The sequence below is a fragment of the Xenopus laevis genome, chromosome 7S, assembly GCF_017654675.1.
Source record: "Xenopus laevis strain J_2021 chromosome 7S, Xenopus_laevis_v10.1, whole genome shotgun sequence".
Taxonomy (NCBI): Eukaryota; Metazoa; Chordata; class Amphibia; order Anura; family Pipidae; genus Xenopus; species Xenopus laevis.
Genome location: NC_054384.1, coordinates 74,342,094 through 74,358,678, shown reverse-complemented (window position 1 = coordinate 74,358,678; position 16,585 = coordinate 74,342,094). Strand labels below are relative to the sequence as shown.

The 16,585-nt window shown below is 35.4% G+C and overlaps 1 protein-coding gene across 1 annotated transcript; it reads left to right on the top strand.

Annotated features, from left to right (window-relative positions):
* Positions 1-2,562: 2,562 nt before the first annotated feature.
* Positions 2,563-15,389, top strand: LOC108697235 (5-hydroxytryptamine receptor 3A). Its single transcript, XM_041570630.1, has 9 exons — positions 2,563-2,566; positions 2,704-2,852; positions 4,295-4,339; positions 5,395-5,504; positions 8,248-8,417; positions 9,709-9,866; positions 12,198-12,408; positions 13,387-13,617; positions 14,947-15,389. Exons 1-9 carry the CDS (start codon positions 2,563-2,565, stop codon positions 15,228-15,230), a joined length of 1,362 nt encoding a protein of 453 aa, XP_041426564.1. The 3' UTR covers positions 15,231-15,389.
* Positions 15,390-16,585: the final 1,196 nt, after the last annotated feature.

The window sequence follows — 16,585 nt, the reverse complement described above, 5'->3', positions numbered from 1 at the left end:
AAACAATAAATGGTACCGCATGAAGCACTTTGGAATGCATTATGCCTGTCCATTATAAGTACAGCATTTACACCAGTCTTTGCACTGATGTTTGGGCATAAAAAACATTACACAGCTTTGTAAATATTCCTCTTACAGTTAATCAGGTGCCGTGAGCTTGTATTTGTTTTATACTAAGATCCTCCACATAATGCAGTAATTCAGAGAAATGTTGTCCAGGACTAGTAACTCATTGAATCCTGACAACCAGTAAATGCAACCTACTGATTGTCTGCAGTTTGCAGCTTTTGCCACATAAGGCTCCTTTGCATCTATCCATACCTTTGCATTTTACTTGATTCCCAAATTGTGGGGCTGGTTTTCCTATGGGGGTGGCAATGCATAGGTGATGGTCATCTTGAAGGCCAGTGAGCATGTAACATATCATTGACCCATATATGCCTGACACTATAGCAGAATTACCACCCAGTTTTTCATATCTGTACCCTTGTTTATGAACTAAGGGGATCCATCCAAACACTGGATAACAAAAGGAATGGTTATGTAAAAATCTTGGGATTACAGAACACAATGGCATGCTAAACAAGGGCATTGATGGAAAAAAAGTTTCATGATGGTAAAAAGGCTTTTATAAGCTACTACATGTAGTAATTTTACAGATGCTAGTCAAGCAATTGAAAATGCATAAAAGGACTGATAAAGTATATGTGGTTTACAAATGATAAAATGAGTATGCATAATGAAATTACATAGGCTGTTATAAAAACCTTGTGCCTGTGTGTCTGGTATTTGAAAAGAGGACTATGTGAGAGGCAGTCTAAACTTGTGCTCAGACACTCCCCCTTTAACCCTTGAATGGCTGGTTACCACTTGGTAAATAGTATTCTATCCCTATATCTCTCTAACATGGCCGGTTTAGTTATATACAATTACTTTATACTTATGCAATCAAGAAGCAACTATTGTGCAGTCCAACTCTTCTTATTTAGCTATTTTTAAAGACAATGGATGGAATTGTGAGTAAAAATGTAGCACATCTGTCTAAACATCCCCTAGCAGATGATGAGTTAATAGGATCTCAGGTATCTAATTGCTCTATGCGAAAGCATTTGTCTGAATGATTAGCATCAATTGGACATGACAATGATAATGGGTGAGAGCAGGATAGGGCAATAGGCTCTATATGACTTCTTAGATTACAAGGTGACTTCACTTAGAGAAGGGAGAAGCTGCCGGCGGCTACAGTCAGACTGAACCATCAAGGAAAGTTACTGCACATCAGCTGAGAGGAGCTCACAGCACAGCAGTAGGCTGGGTAAGATAAGTACAAATGAAACTGTTGAACTGTTGGCTGGAGAGAATTGAAATGTGTGAGTATATGCACATGTTGGCGGCAGGCAACAAAGCATAAAGAGAAGGAACAAAAAAAGTGTACTAGACCAGCCATAAAAAAGTCTGAAGAAATATATCTGCTAGAAGAAACATATTCCATATTACTTTTGAGATGTATACACAGTGCAGTTAAGGAGCTAATGTTAATACATTTATACATTTTCGGGTGAAGGATGAAAAAAGAACCAAGAGACCATTGTGTGTATTTGAATCTTTGAAGAGTTATTCAAGTACTGTAAGTAGGGCAGGCAGTGAGCAATAGTCCCGTCTACGAGAACACTAAATAGAAATCCTAGTCACTATTATATTGTACAGGATTCCACTAATTGGACGTATAATATCTACGAATGTAATGGAAGGTTTCCAAAAACGTTTTGAAGTCTGAATAAAGATGTTACATGTTTCTGAAGGATAACAGAAGGAAGATCTCACAACATAGATTACCCTGGAGACACACTAACATAGATTTGGAGAGCTTCATAATTGAATACATTTTTTGAAGATCTAAGGAAAATGTTCCCAACGCATTACTCGATCCAACATGGTGTTCTGATCCTGTCCCTGCTTATACCCTGTTACGGTGAGTCGATGGCTGATAAATTCATTTCTGTTTTTTTGTGTGGCAGTCCTGTTAGCGCATAAATCTTTCAGCACATGCATGGCTGATTTACCTATATACTGGGTGTAAATTCTACAGTTAATATATACTGTAAATAAAAATAAATGTAGTAACAGATTCAAAAAGTACAAAATATCTGAAGGAAATGTAGCCATAGTATGAGAGACAGAAACCCAAAATCTGTCATAATTGGGGAAAAAAACAACCAATCAATTCACAACCTAACACAGGTATATGGTAATAGAAAATCTTAGTCTTTGGACTATACTGTTGGTCATTTCTGGGTTCCATGTTTGAGAATCATTTTCTTACCAGAAAAAGTAGGTGAAGCAGACTGATATATATATCATATATATAAATAAACAACTTAATATATGACTGCTGTGTTTTATTGGAAGCAATGGATGAACGGACTTCTATAGATTATAGGAGAGTAATGTTTTTCAATAGGCAGCTACTTACATGTAGGAGATATCTCTGTCCAAAATCCTTACATATACCGGAGTTAAGACCCTCAGCAACTAGGGACAAGCAGTGACTTTGCCAGTGAAATGGGTTAGTCATTGAATTTAGAATTTCACTAAACACAATGTATTAAGGAAAGTGGTTAGTATTTTGTTACATGGATAGTAGCAATAGAACGGGATAAGTTATGGTGCATAAAGTAATCATTCTTTTTTTTTTTTTTACAGCTGATGTGAACAAAAGTCCAAAATCAGCCCTTTTACAGCTGTCTGACCACCTGATGGAGGGTTATAAAAAGGGGGTGAGACCAGTGCAAGATTGGAGACAGACCACTACCGTTTATATAGATGTCATGGTATATGCAATTCTTGGAGTGGTAAGTGGTGAAGCTTTTAAGCATAGAGCTTTCTAGCATTGCAATCTGAATAAGATGTATAGCGTTTAGAGCACTTGCAAGCAATTATTATCTTAAAAAACATATAAAACTACCAAAACTTTGAGTTCTTGACTCATACTGTATTTTATTCCATTAATAATTTGGCTCAATAAGGGAGAATTTAATTACCATTCCATATTTTATTTAACCAATTCTTTTATTGTTCTTTAGACACTATTTAAACTCCTTCTCATTCTGACTGTTAATGGCCAAGACACTGAGCGGGAAAGTACATGAGATGACTTAATTAACTTACATATTCTTCCACGTCCTTAGATTTCTACTAACAAAAAAGCTGCTCTTACCTTCCCCTGTCATTTAAGCATGAGCTGGGGGAAAATTCCAAAAAAATGGTTAATTCTGAAGTCTACGTTTTTTATTGTTCTTTTATATAAAACCACTACCTGGTTGCTTGTGTTAATGGGACCTGCGCATTCAGAGTATGCTTTAAATAACAAATGTCAGTGATGTAGAAAAAAAATGAAATAAGACAAAAAAAAAAACTCAGTTGTGATGAAACACAAACCATTTACATTTAAAACCCAACACTTTCAATTGAAAAAAAATGTAACTGTTTTTTAACTTTTGTAGTCATATTGATGGCATTAAAATTTAACCATGCAAATTATAAAGGGCAAAACAGTATGGACATTTATATAAGTGCAAAGGGCATGGGGTAGATTTATTAAAGCTCATTTAGGAAATCCTTCATGTTTCCTACTGGATTTTATTTTGATTTAATTTTTTAGTTGCCAATTAATTTAGCCAGCAAGTTCTAAAGATACAATACATTAATGAATTATTTATCCTGGATCAAGCGAAAGACTATTCTTGAAGGCTAGAAGGCTATGGGAATTAAACAAAGTAATTTCTTCCTGATAATTCAGCTTTTTCTCTGCCAATCTGATACATATTGGTTCAATTTATTATCCAGTTTGTATTAAATTATTAAAAATATTAAACAAAAACCAAAAATTGTTATGGATCAACCAGAAACAGTCAATTTAAAATCAGTCACCGGAGAATAATGTGGCACAGTAGCCTTAATAAGGAATTATCTGTGATATAATATTATTGTTATTATTATTCTGATGTATTCTGTGTGTAAATACATTTATGGGCCAATTATTACACTCCACCCAATTCATTTGACCAATGATGATGATTGATAGACGCTATGTTATGCCCATTATTATACAGTTACATTTGTAAGAATTTTTACATTTGAGAAATCTGAATAAAACTTGTGCACTTGTTGAAATAAAGAATATAAGAAGTTATAACAAGTGCTCAGTTTGCAATATCTTGTATGCCAGTGGACTTTTATTGCTTGTACTATCTTCCTCTATAAATAAGAGTTCTATTTATTCATTCATTCCCAGGATGAAAAGAACCAAGTGCTAACAACCTACATTTGGTACAGACAGGTATGTATTCAGAATATAAATAGAAAATGTAATGTTCAGATGTAACAATAACAGTCACATACTTTTACCAGATACTGTATAAACAAGTTATAATAAGACAACGAATCGACTTTCTTTGTGTTTAAATATGGATGATTAAATTCCCATCTATATCCTGCCAGTACAATCTTTATTGCAATCACGTTTTGGTTAACTAAAAACTGGCCAGACGTACACTATAGATCTGTTACATGTCCAAGCTTATCTTTGGTTTACTTCGCTTTTTTTCTGGCCAACCATGCAGTGGGCCAATTCAGGCTGATCCAAATGTTCATCTCTTTGCCAGACAATTGGATCACATGGGGCTCCAGGCAGTGCAGATACGAGGTGCACACGCAAATGAATTTGCTGCCCAATCTGGTCAACTCAAAAATCTGATATAATTCCAGAAAAGTAATGATTTTGCTACGATTGCTAACAGACAACAAATATGGACCCATGTCTAGGCACTTAGAAATATAATGAGTTCATTTTTAAAAAGCACAAATTGCCCTATTCGTTAAAATCAAAATTTGTTTCTGTGCCAAAAGGGTTTTGTGATATATTTTTTTTTTAGAAAAATAGGATTGAATGAGTGCTTTCATTTGTATTTAAAGCATCATAGTCATTTCTTTGTACTATAGATACCTTAGTTGGTGGAGGACTACAACTCTTACCAGTTACTGTCACTTTAACAATGAGAATATCTTTGGCAGAAATTTTAGGTTTTGCAATAGTATGCCCTATAGTGCTCATCCAGGTAGCACTTCTTCCTCCACTGCAGTCTGTACCTCAAGCTTGCTAAAAATATATAGAACAAAGTGCAGGCTGCAACATCAGGAGGCATAGGCCAGCATTGTCTTAATGTAGTACTGCAGAGACCTGCGGCAACACAGCAACAGAGAGTTTCTGTATAAAAATATTTCATAACACATTCTTTAGATTTCTATCCAAGAAAACCCCTATATGACCAACCTCCTTCCTGTGTTTATGAAGTTTACTCTAATGTGTCGGAATTCTTTGCTATTTCTTTGTAGTTTTGGGTGGATGAATTTCTTACCTGGGATCCTAAAGAGTTTGAAAATGTCTCCCAAATTTCTATTCCAACAGAGAAGATCTGGGTACCAGATATACTTATTAATGAGTTGTAAGTAACATTGTCAAATGCTGTTTTACAGTTTAGCTTCAGTATTCCTCTGTGTCTGTTGCACATGCACATGTTTACGTAATTAGCCAGTTGTCGCTGCCACTGCCTCTCCATTTATAGTAGGTTAATGTTTATTTTTTAAGAGAAAATAATTCTCAGATTATTATTTAGTTATGCAATTGAAAGCAGAGGTATGTAAGTCAGTAGATATATATGTATATTTCAGCAATAATTTGGATATCAGAAATAATTTGGATATGAAAAATATATCTACAACTATGAGATGTATTATATTTGTTTTGTCTAGTTATGACTTTTTACACCTAAATGCAAATTATATAAGGACTATTACAATATGCATTGTCAATATGATGCATTTTAAACAGTATATAGCTCATAGGCAAGAAAAGTCACTGCTCTGTGTCTGTCCAAAATTCTACTTTTGCAAACCTATATTGGGCTACAGAAAAAGATCTGCTGTCCAAGGTGCTGAAAGTCAGGGTGTAAAAATGAGAATCTCAATGGACGTGCTTGATCATGAGGAATCACAAAGTAAAGCAACCAAGGTCCACCTATTTTTTAACAGTTTAAAAGCATTCAACAGTCACAATCATATTTTGAGCAGGTTTATTTTTGAGACTGATTTTAGAACCCTCTAAATACACATATGAAATATTTGCCAGACACTGCAGCCCTTATTTAATAGTTGTATAAAATGTTTTTTTTCTGACAGAAGATTTACAATGTCAGCTTATTCTAGTTTAAAACTGAAAGTGCTTTGCTTATGTTAAAGGGGTTGTTCACCTTCAAACAACCAGTTGGTTTCAGATAGATCACCAGAAATAATGACTTTTTCCAATGACTTTCTATTTTCTATATGTGACGGTTTTTCGAATATTGAAGTGTAAATTGTTATTTCTCTCCTTCTGAAGCAGCTCTGGGAGGGGGGGTCGCCGACCCTGTAAACTGTTCTTAATTGATACATTTAGTTGATACATTTCTTATCTTTGTCCCTGCTGAGCAGAATCTCTGGGTTTCATTAAAGGCAGCTGTTAGACTTGATACAATAGTTGCTAATACTCCAGAGATGCTGCTGAGAAATGTATCAACTCAATGTTGCAAAAATGTAACATTTCAGAGTCTGCACCTGAATTACTGAGCTGCCAGAATCAAACACCAGAGACACGAACATTCAACTTTAAACTTAGATTTTGGAAAAACAATAAAAAATAAATAATGGAAAGTAATTGGAAAAAGTCTTTATTTCTGGGGAACAATCTAAAAACAACTGAATTGAAAAAACTGTTTGGAAGGTGAACAACCCCTTTAATGTGTATGCATTCTGCTGTACTGGGTACCCCTAATCAGTTACCTATATGCAGCCAAATATTTTGCAGCTAAAATCCCTTTACAGATTTAGACCATTACACATATGATATATATAAATCATAAAAAAAGATATAAAAATATGTTGGACACCAAGGGGGTTATTTTTTAAAGTCAGAATGCCAAAAGCTCTGAATTTATAGTGGAAAAAAACCTGACATTTTTTGGGATTTCTTTAAGATCAATGCTGCAAAAATTCGGAATTTGAAAATCCGCCATCTCAGACCTGCCGAGGTTGTCAGTGGGAGAGGTCCCTATCCTATTTGGAAGTTTATGAGGTCTGTGCTGGAATTAGCAGATTAGCCCATTTCGGTAAAAATCGTGAAATCTAGCAATTCAGGAAAAAAATCCAAAAAAATCATATGATTCGCATTTTTCGATTTTATCGAGTTTTTCCCTTATCCGATTATATTGTGCTTTTTTTCAATAATAAATAAGGTCAAATCATGGATTCTAGTTTGACTTTTTTTAATAAAATACTCAGAAAAGATTCAGATTTTGATAAATAAGGCCCCCAATGTTCAGAACCTGTGTATAATTTAGTAAATACAAACTATAGGTTTAGTTTAAGAATTTATTTTATCAAACCTTTGCAAAGGATTCGCCTCTGTAAAGCTTTTTGTGACCCAAATGACGGGGCACCAAGGTCAACAGTGGCTAAGCTGTATGACCAAATATTGTCACCTTTTACTGAGATCTGAAATAAATGTCTGCCACTTGGGATTTTTATCATACTAGGCAGTTTAAAAAGAGTAATTTATGATAGCATTTCTATGTACCATTTTAACTGTGATGTTGTCCATGGTGATAAACCTCTAATTCATGAATTCTCATTAACTCTCAGGAGCTTCACTCAAGGAGCCGTTGCAGCTTTTTAAAAAAACACAGCAATGAGATTAACTTGTGGCCTGCCATTACTTCTATCATTAAAATCTCACTGGTAGATTACAAGGCCCTTTAGCAATAAATAAGCTGAAATAACAAACTGCAGCTTTTTTCAGGAAAACCAATTAAAAGTGTCTTAAACTAGGGAACATGTATTAAGCCTGGCGATGGGTTTGAATTACTATTCTCGTTTTGTTAAAACTTCAAAGCATTTTAGAAAATCTTTATAATTGAACTAAATCCATGTTTATAAGAAGAGGTTTGCAGTATGTTCATTGTGCCTTTTATATGAAATCATTGCAACATGCAGGTCGTCTTAAGTCAAAATGTTGTCTATATAACGGACAGACCATATGAATATATATATTTGTGATTTGAAAGCAATATAGGGGAATGCAGAATGGATTCATACAGTAGATGCATACTTCATCCAATAAATTTTCCTTTGTTGATTTGATCTCCTTCTCTATAGTGTGGATGTAGGAAAATCCCCAGATATCCCCTACGTTTATGTGAACCATGAAGGAAGAGTACAAAACTACAAGCCCATCCAAGTAGTGACAGCCTGCAGCCTTAATATCTACAACTTCCCTTTTGATGTACAGAATTGCTCTCTCACTTTCACAAGCTGGCTGCACACAAGTATGTAATAGCTTCACAATTAAAAATATTATGATGTTAAGAGTTCCTGGAAAAACACTGAGAAATGTGCCTTGTTTATGCATGTTTTTTTTTACAAAAATTATACCGTAGGTACTTTTTATCTTTCGAAATGCTGTACTGCTTACTTTGGATATGACAGTCACTGTGGCAACCCTTACAGTTTCTAAGGGAATTAAATGGAAAATAAGCTTTACTGTTAGGGGCAGATTTCTCAAAGGTCGAGGTGAATTTTCGAATGAAAAAAATTCGAATTTTGAGCTATTTTTGTGTACTTCGACTAGGGAATAGTCAAAATTCGATTCAAATTTGAAAATATGTCAAAAATTCGAATATCGAAATTTTTCATGTACTGTCTCTTTAAAAATTTGACTATTCGCCATCTAAAACCTGCCGAATTGGAGAATGGTGGACTCTGAAAACTTTGGGGAAAACTTTGAATCAAATTCAATCGAATGCGCTATTCCTTGCGATTTGTACGATTCGAATTTGGTCGAATTTGGACCTGCTCGATCAAAAACTGACCTGTTCGACCAAAAAAAAACTTCAACTTCATTTTGGTTGGTCTTTTTGAATTAGAATTTCGAAGGTTTTTTCAGTTTGAAATTCGACCCTTGATAAATATGCCCCTTAATGTTGGTTATTTTTTAATTGACAGGGTACTATAAAGGAAGGTATACATAGAGATAGATAGATAGATAGATAGATTTTCTCTGTCCATTTAAGGGGCATTTAATTCATCTGTACGGGGCATATTTATCAAGGGTAGAATTTTCAAATTGAAAAAACTTTAAAATCCAAAAAAAAGATTTCAAAAAGACCAACCGAAGTGAATTCAAAGTTTTTTTCGGTCAAAGAGGTCCGTATCGGCCCAATTCTAATCGTACGATCGAAGGAATAGCGCATTCAATCGAATTCGATTCAAAGTTTTCCCCCCAAAAAACTTTGATTTTTCAAAGTCCACTAATTGACTCCAAATAGGTGCTAGGAGGTCCCCCATAGGCTTAAACAGCACTTTGGCAGGTTTTAGATGGCGAATGGTAGAAGTCGAAGTATTAAAGAGACAGTAAATGATAAATTTAGAATTTCAAAGTTTTCTTCAAATTCAGATCGAATTTGGACTATTCCCTAGTCGAAGTACACAAAAAATAGCTTGAAGTTTTTAACTTTGAAAATTCACCTTGACCTTTTATAAATCTGCCCCCAAGTGTGTTATTTTATAAGACTTTCCAGAAACAGAAAGATTAACAGTTCTTCTACTTCTGCTATCTAGTAAAGGACATCAACGTATCACTTTGGAGAACACCAGAAGCAGTAAAAGAGGACAAGAGTGTCTTCATGAACAAGGGAGAGTGGGAACTGCTCAGTGTATTGTCCCAGTACAGAAAATTTGTGGAAAATGAAGATAGTTTTGCAGAGATGAAATTCCATGTAAGTTAGATACAGATACACAGTATATATGGGGATTATCAAATCTTTTTAGACATGAACTTCTTTATAAACTGAGTATCAATGGGATGTACTGCAGCAGAGAAGTCATACCTATAAAGGATTAAAATGATTTATTTGTTTGCAGTTCTGAAAGTCCAGGCTATATGACTGTTGGTGATAACATGTAAACCAGAGTTACATTGTTAATTTGGGCTGCAGAAAAAACAGTTGTCCATCAAGTTCAGTCCAAATGATCCCCAGGCAAATAATACAAACACATACATGTACAGTTAGGTCCATAAATCTTTGGACAGAGACAACTTTTTTCTAATTTTGGTTCTGTACATTACCACAATGAATTTTAAATGAAACAACTCAGATGCAGTTGAACTGCAGACTTTCAGCTTTAAATCAGTGGGTTAAACAAAAAGATTGCATAAAAATGTGAGAAACTAAAGCCTTTTTTTTTAACACAATCATTTAGGGGCAGATGTAAGAAGGGTCGAATATCGAGGGTTAATTAACCCTCGATATTCGACTAGGAACTAAAATCGTTCGACTTCGAATATCGAAGTCGAACGATTTAGCGCAAATCCTGCGATCGAACGATTAAATCCTTCGAATCGAACGATTCGAAGGATTTTAATACAACGATCGATGGAATATCCTTCGATCAAAAAATCACAGGCAAGCCTATGGGGACCTTCCCCATAGGCTAACATTGACTTCGGTAGCTTTTAGCTGCCGAAGTAGGGGGTCGAAGTTTTTCTTAAAGAGACAGCACTTCGACTATCGAATGGTCGAATAGTCGAACGATTTTTAGTTCGAATCGTTCAATTCGAAGTCGAAGTAGTAGTCGAAGGTCGAAGTAGCCCATTCGATGGTCGAAGTAGCCCAAAAAACACTTCGAAATTTGAAGTTTTTTTAATTCGAATCCTTCACTCAAGCTTTGTAAATGTGCCCCTTAATTTCAGGGGCTCATGTACAGAAACAAAATTAGAAAAAAGGTCTCTGTCCAAAGATTTATGGGCCTAACTGTATGCAGACCTATTAATATAAATATAAACTGTATATACATATATGATATATAAATATATACATGTATAAAACTAACTGTAGATCTTGAGATTACTGTAGCCTTAGACATTCATAGAATCTGCCATTACAACATCACCCGGCAGGGCATTCTGCAACCTCACTGCCCTCACTGTGAAAAACCTACACTGTGTCAAGTCAAATTTCTGTTCCTCTTGTCTGAACAGGTTGTCTCTTGTTCTATATTCTATGTGGAAAGTAATCCCCCACAATTTGTCTATAATATTCTCTAAAGAGTTATCATGTCCCCTTGCAAGCTCAGCTTCTCCAGAAAAAAACAGTCCCAACTTTGATAGTTGTTTCTCATAGTTAATTGGCTACTTCGACCTTTGACTACTACTTCGGCTTCGACTTCGAATCGAACGATTCGAACTAAGAATCCTTCGACTATTCGACCATTCAATAGTCGAAGTACTGTCTCTTTAAAAAAAACTTTGACTACCTACTTCGCCACCTAAAACCTACCAAGCATCAATGTTAGCCTATGGGGACCTTCCCCATAAGCTTTCCAAGCAATTTCTGATCAAAGGAAAATTGTTCGATCAATGTATTCAAATCCTTCAAATCAAAGGATTTAATTTGTTCGATCATATGATTTTTCATTTGATGGAAGTAAATGCGGTAAATCCTTCGACTTCGATATTTGAAGTTGAAGGTTTTTACTTCAACGGTCGAATATCGAGGGTTAATTAACCCTCGATCTTCGACCCTTAGTAAATGTGCCCCTCAATGTTAGGACAATAAAGTCAAAAGCAAAATGTTCCTCCTGCTAATCAATTCCTTTGTTTATGTAACGGTGCCCATAGTAGCCGCTAACCAACACTGCCAAGAGTTGCAAAGTCTGCTTTCAACATTCAATTTAAAATTCCCTCATTTCTTAAATCATAAACTAGTGATAATTTCAAAGAATCCCTTGGCAAGTAATATGTAGTTTAAGCTACTTGTGCCAAGATTAGACCATTTACCATTCTTCCAATGAAACACATCTCTCCTAGTAAATAAGAGTTACAATAAATATGACTTAAGCAAAAATAAAGTCATTTACAAGTTTTATGTTTTTGGCATGAGAATTTCACAGCAGAGAAAAGTAGTTAGTTATATTTGTCTATTAAATATACATGATATGTAAGTGCTTAAAGCTTTGTTATGTGTAGTATTTTCTATGCATTTTAAATTTATTGTCTGTAATGTTGATGAGCTAAGTCAAGTGCTTTTTGTGACCTCTCGTTATTTTAGGTAGTTATCAAAAGAAGACCCCTATTCTATGCTGTAAATTTGCTTTTGCCAAGTATGTTTCTCATGGTCATGGATATCATTGGATTCTACTTGCCTCCAGACAGTGGGGAGAGAGTGTCATTTAAGATTACCCTCCTATTGGGTTACTCTGTCTTCCTCATCATTGTATCAGATACATTGCCTGCCACAGCCATAGGAACTCCATTAATAGGTAAGACTGAAATGAATGTGCCTGGACCATGAACTGGAAAACAAAAAAATGAAATACTGAATTTATTCTTGCATGTCATGGCACTGCATGTCTTTGATGAAATGCAGAACCATATGTTTTTCACAGGTCTGCTTGGTCACTTCTAGCATTGTCAAATCTTAGGGGTGCATTATTTTATAAATGATTATTATTATTATTATTATTATTATTATTATTAATAATAATTATATTACTGATGATAATAATAATATATTTATAACTTTTTTATATTTTTTACATGACTTTGTTGAGTCATGTAACATGTGACACATTAAGCTCCAATCATAAACAATGACTTCGCTACAGACCAATTAAAAGCATATTTTGCGGGTTATATATGGCTCTTATATATTAGATGGTATATTACTCTACAATAACAACATGAATTTTTTCATCTCCTATTCCAATAAGGCTTTTCCATAATTGATCTGTTTTTAGAACTATCCAGACTTTTACACACTTCAGGGGCAATCTGACCATTTATTTTGGTTGGTTTTAATTTAATTTCTTGTAAATTTCTGAAATTGTATTTTTCTACCTTTAAAATTTATCATAACATGCCAATACTCTGAAGCAACCAGGCACTGAATTGAACAAGAGACTGGAAAATCAAAAGGAGAGGACCTGAATATAAGGATAAGTAATGCAAAGTTTCAATAACAATAAAACTGTAGCCTTACAGTGGAATAGGCTTTTGGCTGAAGGGGTCAGTGACCCCCATCTGAAAGCTGGGAAGAGTTAGGAGAGAAAGGCAAATAATTCAAAAGATATAATATGAAGACCAATAGAAATGTTTCTAAGAATGGGACATTCTATAACATACTAAAAGGTAACCTGAAGAGGAACAACTCCTTTAATGTATAAGCAAACAGGTAGTGATAGTAACATTTAATCTAAACAATATCTTGCTACATTAACTCATTTTTCCTCTTTTGCTAGGAGTATATTTTGTGGTCTGCATGGCTCTGCTTGTAATTAGCCTGACGGAGACGATACTAATAGTCCGCTTGGTTCATAAGCAAGACCTTCAGCCTCATGTTCCTGAATGGTTGAGAAGATTGGTTCTAGAGAAGATAACCGTTATACTCTGTATTCGTGACAAAAAGAAGTTTGCTGCTGTTCGTGTCCACAGCTCAGATATTTCCCATCAGATGGAGAACAACAGCACTGGTGAGAGATGGAAAACTAGGCCTGGTCCTTCGATAGTTATAGTAAAGTGTGTCATTTATTTGCAATAGGGAAATTGCAATCTCATGTATAGTAACCCTTAAATCTAATAGATGTTAGTATTCATTGGCCCAGTGTAGCTTAGCATTGCAAACATCTGATCTTTTAATAATACTATACTTAAATACATACCCGTTACAAGGGTAATCCTGGAGTTGTTATACACTGTGCAGAATTGAGAAAATTGCATTATTCATCTAAAAAAACAAGAAATAAACAACTGTATCTAAATTTAAACCCTCCTTCAGGAAAATGAAAGTAAATCAAAGGCCTCATTTAAACACGTTTGCAATGTTATGTTAATGTTGTTAAACTGTTTTTAAAGGAGAACTAAAGCCTAACTAAAGAAGTAGGGCAGAAATGTCGTACATTATGTTTTGGGTTCTGTACCAGCCCAAGGCAACCACAGCCCTTTAGCAGTAAAGATCTGTGTCTCCAAAGATGCCCCAGTAGCTCTCCATCTTCTTTTCTGCTTATTCACTGCACGTGCTCTGTGCTGCTGTCACTTACTGAGCTTAGGGACTGATGCACAATATACAGAATATATATATTATTAATGTCACAATATAAGGCTAATTAGTAAATATTTCAGCAGCAGACCTTAGAGCCAAAGCAGCCAAAAAGCCATATAATGCACTTTGCTTTGGCTTTCAGGTCTTCCCCACAACATGTTGCAGCTGTGCCGACAGACACTACAAAAGAGCTGCTTCTCTCCCAAAAGCACAGCATTTTAAGTTAGAATTTCACTTGTATTGGGTCTTAATGGAGATTCATTTTGGACAAGGAAAAACATTTATCTTACTCCTTTCCCTTGTTCCAGCCTGTGTTTACTCTCATGTAACTATAATTCTTTTCCTCTAAAAGTCTGTATTAAGGTGGTACAGCGTTCAACCTCTGAAAGTACTGACATTACAAAAAAATTAGTTGGTTTATAGCAGGGGTCCCCAACCTTTTTCAAGAGTTGGGGAGCAATACAACACTAAAAATGTTCCTGGATGGTGCCAAATAAGGGTTGTGATTGGCTATTGGTAGCCCCTATGTGGACTGGCAGCCTACAGGAGGCTCTGTTTGGCAGTACATCTGGTTTTTAAGTAACCAAAACTTGCCTCCAAGCCTGCAATTTAAAAATAAGCACCTGCTTCAAGGTAAGAGTAATATCCAAGGGGTTGAAGAACAACATGTTGCTCACGATCTACTGGTTGGGGATCACTGGTTTATAGGTTGTATAAAACCATATCTTTTTAACAGAATAAAAACCTTTCTATCCCACAGCAAAACTTGCTCATTACAGCACAGAATATCCTAAGGATTATGAAAGATCAGTTGGGGTGGTTGTGCCCTCAAAAGAGAATTCTTTGGTGGTGGACAACATCCTCCATGAAATTGCATCCATCAGACAGTACTTGGAGAAGAGAGATCAATGTCGTGATATCGCCAGAGAGTGGTTGCAGGTTGGCTATGTCCTTGACATTCTTCTGTTCCGGATATATCTAGTAGCAGTTTTGGCATACACAGTAACCTTGGCAACCATGTGGTCCTACTGGCAACAGGCGTAAACCGTGACTGATAAATCGGCTGAGCTAAATTAAAAGAAAATTCTCCAGTTCATCTACTTCTTAAAGGCCCCTCTATTTTGTGCAACCTGAAACAGATACTGTCTATAGCAACATCAGTATCTTAGAGTTTGGTCTTTAAGAAGAAATGTGTCTCCTCTGATCAGTAAAACTGTATATATTTCATATGGTTGCACTGGCAAATTTTCAGTGCAACTGAGCAATATAACAAAATGGATTTGTGAAAGACTCTACTATCAGTACATAGTACACAAATTACTATGATGATGACTTAATATCTTGTAATCAACAGCATTTTTAAAAATTATAATCATACTGTTTATGTAATTGTTGTAAATGCATTCATTACCCGTTCTTGGCTAGAAATATTTATGCATGACCAATCCTCTTTTAAACAATGCAACAATGGGAAATATTTTAATGTGACTGGGACTATTTATAAATGTGGATAAATAATGGCAAAGTAAAACAAATAAAATAATGGTACTCACACATATAAGGAATAGTTAATATGAAAAGCATTAAAAATATTGGAAGAATTTAATTGTAAATTAGATGTTTTGGTATTATACAGTCATAAAGGGCTCACTGGATAGTGGATAAGTGCTGCTTGGCAGTACTGGGGTGGTCAATTGGACCAGAAATTTGTAAATTCTTGCCAAGCATGTGTGGGTTTCATCCAGGTTCCCCAGTTTCCATTCACACTCCAAAAACATAAAGCTATGTTTACTGGTTCCTGATAAAAATCAATCAAATAGTGTTTATATGTAATATTGTCGTCCTTAGATTGTAGCGACCAGGTTGCCTTGGGTGCCTGGACACCCAGGCCTGGCACTGTATAACATAAATAAAAAAAACGTATTAGCTTTAATTTATGGAGGATGGGACAATTTGCAAAAAATACAGGTCCAAAGCCCTTTCACTGACTTTCCTATGGCCTGAGGCCCAACCTCTTTACACTTGTAGACTATAGAGCAAAGAGCAGGTGCCATATTCTAAATGCTATGCTGCCTGTTTATGTTGCTGGAATAACAGTTTCTACTTCAATGGGGCAGTTTTTACTAGATGTTGGAACATTGTTGTTGGGAGTTTCTTCAATTCTGCACCAACAAAGCTTTAGTAAACTGTAAGCTGCGTTGGCCACTGTTGTTGAATGATCAGGCCTAGGATGCACTTGCATTCTAATTCATCCCACAGGTGTTCAGTTGGGTTGAGTTTAGGGTTCTGTGCACACCAGGTAAATTCTTTCATTTCCATCTCAGCAAAATTACCTGCAAATCTTGCTTTGTGCACAGGGTTATTTTCCTGCTGAAGAACCTTATTTAAACTGTTGCACA

What these genes read in the sequence shown, in the direction of transcription:
- LOC108697235 (XM_041570630.1), top strand. An exon ending in CCTACATTTGGTACAGACAG is followed by an intron (nt 4,340 to 5,394) that starts GTATGTATTCAG and finishes ATTTCTTTGTAG; the next exon opens with TTTTGGGTGGATGAATTTCT. An exon ending in GATATACTTATTAATGAGTT is followed by an intron (nt 5,505 to 8,247) that starts GTAAGTAACATT and finishes CCTTCTCTATAG; the next exon opens with TGTGGATGTAGGAAAATCCC.